Raw genomic sequence first — 12,218 nt, forward strand, 5'->3', positions numbered from 1 at the left:
AGTTAATAGTCTAAAATGTGAGAAAATTTTGATATATTTGATCAGCTTCAAGGATAAAGGTTAATGAAAGAAGATAGCTTTACAGATTTAGTTTGGTTTTAATTTGGCTCCTAAGTTGGCACAGTATGTTCTGACCAACTTTCTTTTCTGACTCATTTGGCAAATTGAATAACAACAAACTCATCTGTGTGAGTCAGGTTTGCTGATCAGATTTCACCTCTTGATGACAAAGTTTTTCGCTTTTTTTTCTTTTTTGAGGCCAACCTTTCCAGCGAAATTGATGCAGCAAAATATTTATCTTGCAAATTTCCTTATCGAAATGCCATTAAAGCTTAAAAGGATTTCGGTTGCCAAAAACCCCAGTATCGCAACAACAACCACTTGTTGCTTTATATGCTTGATTCCCTTGTTGTTGTAGCTGCTTTAAATGTTGTTGCTGCTACCATTGTTGTTGTTGTAGTTGGTGGCATGTGTGAAACGACGGCACTCGAACCATTTTCGTCGCACAACAAGCAGATTTCGTTGTCGAAATACGTGAAATTTTTTCACAGCCACTTCACAAATTTGCCAGTTGTTGTTCGGCACTTTTGTTGTCGAGTGTAAGAGAGTGTGTGTGTGTGTTTGTGTTGGTACACTGTGCTACGTAGGTGGCATTGTCATTGGATCGCAGCAGCCATCAGCTCTTTGCAACCGGAGTGCCGACCACTTGACATTTCGCCAAATTAGTTGCGCCTTGATTTTCGATGCCGGGGATTTGGTTACTCAATTTGACTTTTCGGGCTTAGTGGATACGGATACCCATGGTTACTCATCGGATTTTGCGAGGGAGTTGGTCGCTGGGCAATGTATCAATTTGCTAGCCACTTGTGCGGAAAATGCCAACCTCGTTGTTGTCACATAATTCACTCAAGAAATAAAGGGTTTAATTGATGGTTTTGTGGGCATTATAGAAAAAATTAAATTTTAATTAATTAGAAATTATAAAAGAAATTATCTTAGATAAATTGGGATTTGTTTTTACCTAAATAATGCTTATTTAGCTATTTTACTTTAGTTCCATTAGAGCAAATATTTTTTCGAGTGCCAAATCGATACAGTTTAGTAACCACCTGCATAATCCATGTTTTGACACGCTCCATCGATGCTTTCGCCGCTTGTTTACACTGGCAATCTGCGGCATCCACTTGGTTCAATCCCGGTTCAATTAACATGTTTTCTCGCTTTATGGCCGGCTGAAAGAAATGCGAAACTGGCAGCATTTAGCCAGCACTTAACCCGTCGCTGGGACGTCGTCCAAATGGCCGCCGCTCCCCATAACACTTAAAGTCACATCTCGGAGTCGCAATCCCAGCCGCGAGCTCCAGCTGGAAGCCATGACCAAGACCACTTTGTGGGACATTTAGTGCAGAATGCGAGCAGGCAAATTATGGGAGCCATCAATATATCGTGGAATTGCGAGTGGAGTGCGAGGCGGAGTGCCGAGGAAATCAGTGTAAATATTAGTTTTTAAATGAGGCAGCCAGTTGTTGGGTGGCAAATCGAATCACTTCCAAAGAAAAGACTAACTAAGGCCATCGGAGAAACTGCAGGGTTGTTGCACTTTTGCTGGAAACTATAGGGAAAAGGAAAAGCCTTTTTGTTGTTTAGTAAAATAATACTAAGGTGCGCTTCGTCACTAGGTGGATTTTGGGACTAATATGAATTTAAAATATTTATATAAGTTGCTTGAATAACTTTAATTTTAAGTTATGGTTACTAAATTCGATTTTGATCAAACGGATAATGACACTTTACAGTTTCAAATAAATTGGGAAAAGGTTTTGAAATACCCATGTCCATCTTGGAGCGAATGGCATTCCTCCGAATGGCCGGCTAATTAGGGAGTCCACACCCGTTTCAGCTGCAAATTGAGGACCTCTTGACATATTGGGTAAATTTATACAAATTAAATTATTAAGGAGCAGCAGACTTGCGCCCCGTTTTCCCAGTTTCCCAGTTGGTCGTCGGTTTGTCAGGCTGTCAGCATTTTGCTGGATGCTTCTGGTATGGGGCTTGTCACAGCCAGATCGTTTGGTTTGGTTTGGTTCTGTTGGATTGGGTTGGGTTTCGCCCCAAGCTCGGTATTCTGCAGCATTGTTGATGCTTTATTTTTGTATTTTTTTTACCCCGTTTTGGGGGAGAGCGAATTCTGCGGGCCGCAGCTACCAAAACTTATTTTTACTCGCATGATGCGGCAGGAGGGTTACGGAATAGGGGGACTTATCCCACGAGAGTCCGTGTCAAACATGTTTAACAGAGGACTACCACAACAACAAGGGGAACAACAATGCATCCGACAGCAATAACAATAACAAACAAAATGAAAACCAGTTTGGGCTGCCCTGCCGCCGCTGTGACAATCAGAATAAAAATAATAATACCCAGCACAAACATCGCCGAAAAAAGAAGGCACCGAAAATGTTTGCAACTGTCAGTGGGAACAACGCAAAAAGTTTTCGAGTTTTGTTTTCGTTTCGGGTTTATTTTCCTACGGTCCCAGAAAAAAGAAATCCAGCGATTGGAATGATAAAATAATGTTTTATTTCCCTGCAGCTCTGCGGTTTTTGGCATACATTTAAAGATTAGAAAAATGGTTTAAAAATTCAGTTGCGATTGTACGGCTCAAATTCATAGGATGAGATTAGGAAATGCATAAATGAAATCTGCTTGACATGAAAGTCAGCCCTTAAACAAATTTAAGATGCCATAATAAGCCCCTTTCATCATTTGTATAAACACATCAGTTTTTTTTTTTTTTTTGACATAAAGTCACCCCTCTAGTAATACATCCTTTTGATATACAAGTTCCCCCATTTTCGTGAGCGAATTTGCGCACTTTTGTGACACTAAATGTCACTAATTTGACACAAAATGTCAGCGCAACTAATGCGAATATGGAATGTGTCAGAAAAATGCATAACTGGCGAGCTTTTTACCAGTTTTCTGTCGCATTAGTGGCCACAAAATGATAGGGGGAACATCAACATATATGCTGAATATAACGATGTGAAATTATGAGCGAGAAAACGAGGATGGCAATTGCTTCTTAGTTGGTCCCTCAGTGACCATCCGTATAAGGAGTGGAGTGAACTGAAGTGAAGTGAACTGAAATCGGCATTCCCGCGAAGCAAATCCAAATAAGGTCAAAATTGCGAATATGATTTCCGCTGAATTCCCCCTTTTCACCCGTCGCTTTCATGCCTTAATCCTAATTTATGCGCGAGTAATGATGAAGACTGGCGTTGTCCTTTCGCCGCAGAAAGAGTGGCTCTTTCTTCCGCCGACGGGATTAAGTGGCTTTCAGTTCTGCAGCCAGCTGCCTTTCTGCATTCTGCGTTATCCAGACAATGGGGTTGTCAACTGGCGAATGTCTGAAATTGACTTTGGGTCATCTGAAAGTCGAAAGAGGGCTTAAGTTCGAGGTTCAAGGCGTTCGTAATGAATTGTAAACGCAGACACGTGTGTCGCTTCCTCGGTCGACGGGTATTAGCAATTTCGCAAAGAAGGGGGCTCTACTTTGACGGATCGAAAGTTCCTCAAGAATTCATCCCTGCGCGGTCATGACTTGGCCACTTCCCGTCTCGACTTTGCCCATTCTCACTTCCCATTCCGCTTGATTGGCCAGCACACTCGGAAAACTATTTCTTCTATATTGATAGTCTACTAATTTCATGGGTTTGTTACTTGGAAGCCACACACTTCCTTATGTGGACTTCCTACATTTCAGGCATGATTACTTCAACGATATCAACCATAAAATGCGAATATATATAGAATAATATTGTTTACCTATATTCCAATAACATTTTGTGTAATTTCTAGCGCTGTAAATAATAACATTGATTCTTATTTCTAGTTTTAATTGAAAATTGTTCACTGTGCACAACTTGTTTTCCAGTTATGGCAAATGTGCTGCTGACCAAATGCTGGCAACGTGTTCCACTTCATGGCTCTGTTGTTTTAAATTTGTCATGAAAATATTTTGATTGTTGCGCATTCGCTTGCCCCCCGCTCGCTGCCTTTACCTTTCCCCTCCACCCCTTATTTCGATTCCGATTCCCACTCTACGACGAGTAGTTCAAATATTGTTTCACACACCCCCGGGGCATTTGTTTGCCATGGATCCCCTGCTCCGGCAGATGACTGCACATGCTCTACAAATTTCACATACGTTTTCCAAATTAGATTCTGCGGTTTCTCTTTGTGTGTCAGTCCGTGCTGCTGGCCGCTAGGGGGCGCCACACCGGATCGCAATCAATCGTCGACGGGGGATTCCCCCTCGTTTGTTTATTTGCCCGTTGTTTTGCTTTCCCTTCCGTTGGCCATTTATTTCTATTTCCATGCTGATTTCCAATCTTGTTTACTTTTGTTGCCGTTCCAAATGTTATTTGCTCGAGTCGCTAATTAATTAGACGAGTCAGTAGCTCAATAAGCTGACATCTTGACTCATTTTTAATCGCCAACATGGCATGCAAGCCAGGCTGCAAACTCCGCAGACAGCGGATAACTCGAGAAACAGAGACTCATAATCCAATTTAAAAAACCATCTCCGTCAGACGCTTCCTTTGACTGCCACATAAATCAATGGGACGCGCGCTTAAAATTCATATCTTGTCAGAATGTAAGTTGTATTTTAAGCTTTTTATCGGGCCCCAAAAGGCGGCTGCAACGCGCCTCACATTACTCATGCCCCGCCGACTTGCAGCCGAGAAAAGGAAGCAAAAGCGCTGGTTATGAATGGATAAACGAGCCGAAGGTGGCGCGGCGTCTCAGTGCTCCAGTGGTGCGGTGGTGCGTGGGTGAAGGGCGAAACTGAGACGGCAAAAGGTAAAGCACAAGTCAAATTTTTGGGCCAACTGAGAGGCCCAACCGAGACGGCACTTATCCACCTGAACGGTTTCGATGAGGGTGATTCACGATTTTTAAATCGGATTTGTTGTTAAAACCCTTTCTCTTGAAATACTACTATTTCAGTATACTTAGCTTGTACATATAATAATATATTATATACATATATAAATATATATAATGTACATATAATAATATATAATAATAATAATAATAATAATAATATAACAAATATAAGAATTAAAGAATGTATTTGTCTGATAATCAAGAAATAACTTCAGTTACATTGTAGGCCTGAATGATATTACTTTGATCCTTTTTATATTTATGATGATCCAGGCCGGGAACCTTAATTCCCTACCTATAGATTTTCATTTCCATTGGCATTGGCTCACCCTACCAACTTCGAGGCACCATAATTTTTGTGGCTAAATCTTTTGGCCATTTAGGCTATGTGTGCGCCGTAAGAAGAGCATCAACAACTCAATCGCCAGGGCCACGTGTTGCATGTGCAACACGAAATGGCTGTAAATATTATTTATGTGCGTTAATGCCAAACACCATATACGGATCGGGCTCAAAGTGAGGCGAACATGTGTCCAGAGTGCCGGCAACACGAGCTACTTAAGCGGATCTCATATATCCGCGGCTTTACGGCTCAAATGCGTTATAATTCAAGCCCGAATGCCCGGCCGGCCACCTGTTCGTCGGATATTTGAGTCGTTGTCACGTCCCTGCCACTCCACACCGCCATAAATATTGGTAACTGTATGATGACATGTATCATAGTTTACACTGCTCTCAGTTGATGAGTTCTCATTTGGGGAAACTCATCGCGTATTTTCAGCGCCAGCTTTTCATTGCCCTGCGTTGCACAATCTCAAGATAATGGCTCCTGCAACTCAGATCTCCGATTTCTGCCTGGCTAATTCGCTGCCAACAGGCACGCAACTAATGAACCTCTGTCTGCGGCACGATCCGAGCTGCACAATATGGTTTATTTATAGCAGAACACTGCGTCGTCGGGTTAACTACATTATGGGCAACATTACATTACAACACTAGACTACAAGCTACTATTATCTAAAATGATTAGTTCCACAATTAAAAAGGATTTTTAAAAATATTAAAACAATTAATAAAGCATAAATGGCTAAGAAGAATCTGTCTGTATATATAAGCATATTTAAATTAGGATAGTTGCTTGCAGGCCAGTGTAATCGCACTATACCATACAGTAGCTAGCAACTTGTTGCCAATGGCGGCGCCAAGCAACATTCTGTTGAATTCACGACTGCAATGTCGCCACTAAGTCTGCGATTCTAATCTTTGGTCTCGACCAGCCTATATCCCACTGTTAACTATACAAATTGTGCGATGTCGTGTGCTAGGTGAGTTTTGGGTGGGGCAGGGAGAGAAGGTTGTCAACGCTTTTGTGCTGCCTTTTGGCTTATTGCCATTTGCAAGAGATGGAATCTGGCATCTTTATAGTTTAGTACGAGACGCAGACGCATTTGGCTTTTATTTGCGATAAGAAAATGCCAGCTCTCCAGTTACTGAAAATGCCAAACAAATTGCTTAATTCTTACTACGAACTAAAGAATAAAGGGCCTTTCTTAAAGTTGTTCCATCAGAAGATATCTTGTTGTATTCATGGATTTATTTGATATCTTGCAGTTAGCAAACAAAAAAATAAATTATATGTAAATGTCCCTATAACGCTGTAATATTTCATAATTTAAAAAAAACAGTCAAGATGGTTAACTGCTATATTAAAGCCAACTTTCGACGTTTCCTGCCGCACATGAGTAACTTAATACTCGCAATTTAATGGGTAATTTCTTGTCCCATCTGGCGGTGACTTCCCGTTTTTAAGTCGCCCATGCTGGCGCTCACTTTCAAGCACATTGTTGCAGCGTTTATCATATTAATGTGAGTGACTGCCGTTGTTGGCCGCGTCTCTTAACAACTTAATAATTTATTGGTATCCCCCGCCCCCCGCGGAACATGTGTCACATGGCCACGTCAGTAGCTCCGAAGAAGATGAGAGGGCTCTTGAATTATTTACACGATTTGCATGCGTGGAAACTTTAAAGAGGTTGCGTCTGTGGAGCATAAACATGTCGTATTATTATTATTTTTTACTCGCTGATAAAAGTTTCGTCTTTTTATGGAGCTGCGTCATAAAGAAAACGAATCCCGGTCAGGCGAAATGTTTTGAAAGGGACGTGGAGCAACAGGAGCGGGCAGCTTATCAATGCAAAACAGACTCACGGCTTTATGCCGTCCACTTCATATTCGAAATGCCACCCCCTCTTCATATTTGCCACCCACCCGTTTTCACCATTTCCACCATTTTCATCTATTTCCATCTGCATTGTGCAGGAAGCGTTGAAGCAACCCTTGAGGGATTAAATTTCAACAGTTCGCCGCCCGCGTTGCGCATTCTTGGCCAGCACTTCCCCCCTCCGGAAAATCCTTTTTCCCGCAGCTCCATGTGTCTTCACTAGCTTCTCTCTTGCCGACTTTTCGACGCTTAGCCATCTGTCTGTGCATTTTCGGGAAAATGGGTAGCGCTTAAATGGGGATAGGGCATACAGCTAATGAATGTAATCGTCATAAGCTGCCCTTTTCGCTGCGGAAGAGCCAACTCATTACGAGTGCCTGTCTACAGAATATTTCCTTGTAATTGGGCTGGATTTTGGGGGGTGGTAGTCGAATCTTTCCGAGAATTATGAACGCAAATGCATTCAATTTAAATCCGCTCTTGCCCGCTGTCCATTAAATTGGTTGTTTATGGGAGGGTTTGGGCAAACTTCTGTGAGAACGATTTCTAAAGAGCTTGCAACGATTTAAAAGGCCAAAACTTCTAGAAATCATTTTGTGATTCTTAATTAGAATTTTTAATGAAAAGTTTTACTTTGAAGTAAGCATTTGCGGTTGATTGGGAATATAAGCTTTTGAGATAGAAATGTATTACTAAAAGAAGCAAAATTGGTGTATATACATGAGATGCATTTAAGATTAGGAATGCGACTAACATGTTTCAGTCGTAATAAAACCGGGAAAGCAGAACAAAAGCCTTCCTTTTTCCGCCTGGTCGCAAGGCCATTATAATGTCGTACCTGCAGCTATTTTGATTTGATAAGCAAACAATGGCAGACAAACAGTGGCAGCAACATGCAGAAAAACACAGCGACGACTGGCAAATAGAATAAAATAATCAGAAGACAAACGCAGAAAGTGGTAATGAGTATACGCCGTGTTGGACAAAGGAGCAAAAAGTGGGGTGGAAAATGCAGGAAGGGAACGGCGTTCCCCGTTTTTGCAGTGTTGTCTGGAAAAGTGAAAAGCATGTTAAAGCCCGAGGGCGGGCATTATGAGGCACCCCATCCCGGTTACCGCTCCGATTTCAATGCTCCATGGCGCGTCTGCCAGACACTTGAGCCAACCAGCCGACTCCTCGACATCCAGCTGGACAATAATTGTGCGAGCGAGGGTTCCATGCCCAAATGTCCTGCGGGCAATGGCGGGACCGGAAAAAAGGAAAAGGGGGAAAACGCTGGGCAGGAATGGCATATTAAGCAAAGATACAAAGCCCGAATGCCGAATGCTAATGAATTGAAATTTGTTGGTGGCGCGGGGCGTATGAGCAATTTAATTGCTGAGCAAATTGCGCGCTGATGAAAATTGAATTGTTCATTGGGTGGCGTGGCATGTCATGTCACTGTCAAGTGCAAATGTTTCCAATGCCGCAACATCAACATTGTCTCCCCAAAAAACATTCGCATTCAACAAATGAGGTTTGCCAATGTCGGCAAATGGAAATGGAAAAGCTTGCGTGTTATTTATTATTGCTCTCGCCTACAAACAACTCGGCTCGGCATTGTTTAAATGATTTTTCAAGCGATTTATTTGCGGTCTGTCTTGGCTGTTCTTTAATGAATTTTCCCCGCGGAAAAGCTCTCGACTTTGACGTGCAACTATGAAAATAAAAACGTGAACTGTCACCGCGGGCGTGACTAAAAGTTGCCATAAAAGAAACCGTAACCAAAGCCGTAAACTTTTATTACTGCACACTGCATTCCAGCTCTGTTTCTCATTTTAATTTTCACGCTGATGTCATTGTCCTCGCGACTGATTTTTGCATATCCTTCGTATTTCTTTCCAGACGGAGCTCTCACACAATCTGCAACAATTGTCGGAGAAGGCACGTTCCACGACCGAATTCATCCAGCGGCTCAAAGGCATGAGCGACAAAGTCACGGTAAGTGGGGAGAAAAAACCGGCGAAAAAGTCCGCAATTCGGCTAAATCTGCGTATCTCATCCGTAATCAGGAATCCTGCATGGAGTTCGAGCGCCTCGTCCACGCCCAGTGTGAGGCCCTCATTCAGGCCATCCACGACAGACGCGAATATCTGCTGGAGGCCATTCGCATGGACAAGGACACCAAGATCAGGATACTCAAGGTGAGTTATGTCTTCAAGAAGCTATTATAAATAACTGACTATGTATATGACCGAAAAGTATATGAAAGTAAATCACTATATTACAATATTTTATTTAATCAACAGGACCAACAATCGAATTGCACTGGCAAGTTGCAGCAAACCACAGGACTTATTCAGTTCTGCATTGAAGCTCTCAAAGAGACTGACAGCGCCGCATTTCTCCAGGTGAGTTTTTTGTCTTCATTAGTTAATGAGTTCAACAGTTCATAAAAATCCTTTTTGCTGTGCAGGTGGGCTCCATGCTCATCAATCGAGTGACCAACACGGACATGACCTGGCACCAGGAGGTCACCAATGCCGCCCCTCGAGTCTCGCCCATTGTGGACTTGACCCTGGATGATGCTGCTCTGGCACGTGCCATTGATAACTTGAACTTTATCCAGATGAGAGGTAAGTGCGAGGTTACCTAAATGATAAATGCTTAAAATATTTACTCTAATAGCTATGTTTGCTAGCCCACGTAATAAAATTATGTATAGGTATAGGTAAAATCATTATAGAATCTCTTGTAAAATGAATATATCTTTATATGTAACTAGAACTCCTTGAGTATTTCTATGTAGAACAATTTCCCACCAATTTCGAGCTGCAGACTTCTTGTTCAATATTATTGTATCCTAACCAGCCGTGAATTATTGAGCCCAACTGTATGTGCCAGGCAAACCCACCTCATAAATATTGTCACTAATTACGCACAAGCACACAGACCCACCCAATTGGCCAAAGGTGTGACTTTGGGCCACCCAATAATAAGCACAAGCACAAATATAAACAAAAACAGAGCCAGCTCTCGAAACGAAAGGGGAAAGAGCCCTTCAATCGAGGGTCGTTTAAGAGTTCCGACTGAAGGGCTTTAAAAATAGTTTTGGAAACTCCCCCGGGAGTTGGGGTTTCAAATTTAGAGTTGCTGTTGACAACTTCTGGGGGAAAGGAACACCCGAAATAGGTGGGCTCACAATTAAAGTGAAAGTGTTGAAATCGGATAGTGCACACACAGACTGCGGACTAACTATTAAGATACATTAAACATCTGATATGGCTAACATATTTGTGCTTTTCTTGCATCTTCCTGTCATTCTGAATGTGCCGCTTGCTATCATTTAAATGAATATCGAATATACCCATAAAAACCAAACAAATCATCTAAAGCCGTCAAAGATGGAGATGAAAGATGTCCGGCAGGTGAGCAAAAACCACAACCACTTGAATGCAAAAATATCAACTGAAAAAAATCAATACACAAATTAAGTTTTCGTACACAAGACAGAAACACACGAAGCTTGATTCCATAATTTTTGTTCTGTTTTTGGGAAAAACTGATTTTTTGGTGCTTTTGGACTTCCTCCCTCTCTCACACACGCTCACTTACTCACTCACACACACACATATCCACCTGGCTTGTCGGCCATTTTGTTTTCATGGTTTTTGGCCATTGCTTTCAACCTTTGTTTTCCGTTCTTTTCCGTTCGACGGGCACACGCCTACGCATAATAATTTTTCATTTTCATTTAAGCCACTAGCTGGAAATACAAAATACCCGAAAATGCGTCCAAATATTTTCGGCTTCACTTCCGTTTCCTGGCGAATATCAAAGAATGCCCCACCGCAGCCTGTCAACCCGTGGGTGAGGGCGGTCCTACGGGGGGGCGTGGTCGGCGATGTCATTTCAAGTGACATAATTTTTTACGCCACCTTTTTTTTCCTTTGCCCGTCGCTTTTCATTTGACTACTCTTTCCCATCTTCATTATTTCATGCTTAAGCTTTTATTTCGCATTTTTCATTTTATATGTTTATTATTTTTATGTACCCTTGCGCCTTTTTCTGGTATTTTCCCCCGCAATTGACCCTCTTCAAGCGGGCTGCTTAGGCTTATCCTTTACACTTTTAGCCCGATTGGCGAGGCACCTTGATTTCAACTTTTTACTTTGTGCCTCGCTTTTTGTTTCGGTGACATTTGACAGCTTTTGGCGCCATTTTAATTCGATGCTTGTTCAGGGGAGCGGAAATGCCCGAAGTGTCGTCGTTTTTATGTTTATTTTGCGGCATAATTTTAGGCGCTTCACTTCGGACTCGCCATTTGTGTTGTGTCATGAATTTTTATTACCAGGCGTTGGTTTTATGCGCCGATTTTATGACACCTGGGCGTGGCCCCCCTCAGGGCAATTAATAAAAAATGAAACTTCAACAAACGAGCGTATCTTTTTGTGGACAGATTCGTTTTGGTTAGTCCTGAGATCAATTGGTTGTCCTTTGGGTTCTCATCCGTCGAAACTCTTTTATTGGTTGTGGTATTGTCTTAGTTTTACTGATAATTTGGCTTACTTTTATTTCACTACCTCTACACCAGTACTAACACTTATTTGGGGCTTTTATTCATCATTTTCCCATTTCCCATCTAAAGATAACTTTTTTGTTCCTCCCACAGCACCCATGACACCAACTATACTGCCATCGGATTGCTCGGCCGAGAATAATTCGGTTACCGTTGCGTGGCAGCCACCAAATCATTCTTTTGTCGAAGGATATGTCCTGGAACTGGATGATGGCAGCGGCGGTGAATTTAGGGTATGTTTAATCAAAACAAAAATAATATAAAAATATAACAAATTGTAGCAAAATCATCTAAACAAAGTTGAATGTGCTTGAATGGCAACCGTGTGAAAAACTTAATATATAGCTTATTCAAAACAATTGCTTTTAAAGTTGAAAATGTAATGAAAATGTTAATAAAATAATGTGTGAATGAGTAAAGCCAAATGAATGCCATATCAGCCAATGAATGGCTGTACGAATCGCTCGATCCAACTGCTGATTGGCT

General features: G+C 41.8%; 1 protein-coding gene across 2 annotated transcripts in view; it reads left to right on the forward strand.

The window, feature by feature from the left end:
• Positions 1-12,218, forward strand: part of LOC117140991 (E3 ubiquitin-protein ligase TRIM9) — a 75,161-nt gene that overhangs the window by 57,999 nt on the left and 4,944 nt on the right. The window contains exons 2-7 of one of the 2 annotated variants that reach the window (XM_033304245.1): positions 9,059-9,154; positions 9,226-9,357; positions 9,463-9,564; positions 9,630-9,789; positions 10,549-10,581; positions 11,826-11,965. In XM_033304245.1, coding sequence (XP_033160136.1) covers positions 9,059-9,154; positions 9,226-9,357; positions 9,463-9,564; positions 9,630-9,789; positions 10,549-10,581; positions 11,826-11,965 — 663 coding nt within the window. The remainder of the gene's footprint in view (positions 1-9,058; positions 9,155-9,225; positions 9,358-9,462; positions 9,565-9,629; positions 9,790-10,548; positions 10,582-11,825; positions 11,966-12,218) is intronic. The other variant, XM_033304252.1, reaches the window with a different exon arrangement.

Source organism: Drosophila mauritiana, chromosome 2L (genome assembly GCF_004382145.1).
Source record: "Drosophila mauritiana strain mau12 chromosome 2L, ASM438214v1, whole genome shotgun sequence".
NCBI classification, from domain to species: domain Eukaryota; kingdom Metazoa; phylum Arthropoda; class Insecta; order Diptera; family Drosophilidae; genus Drosophila; species Drosophila mauritiana.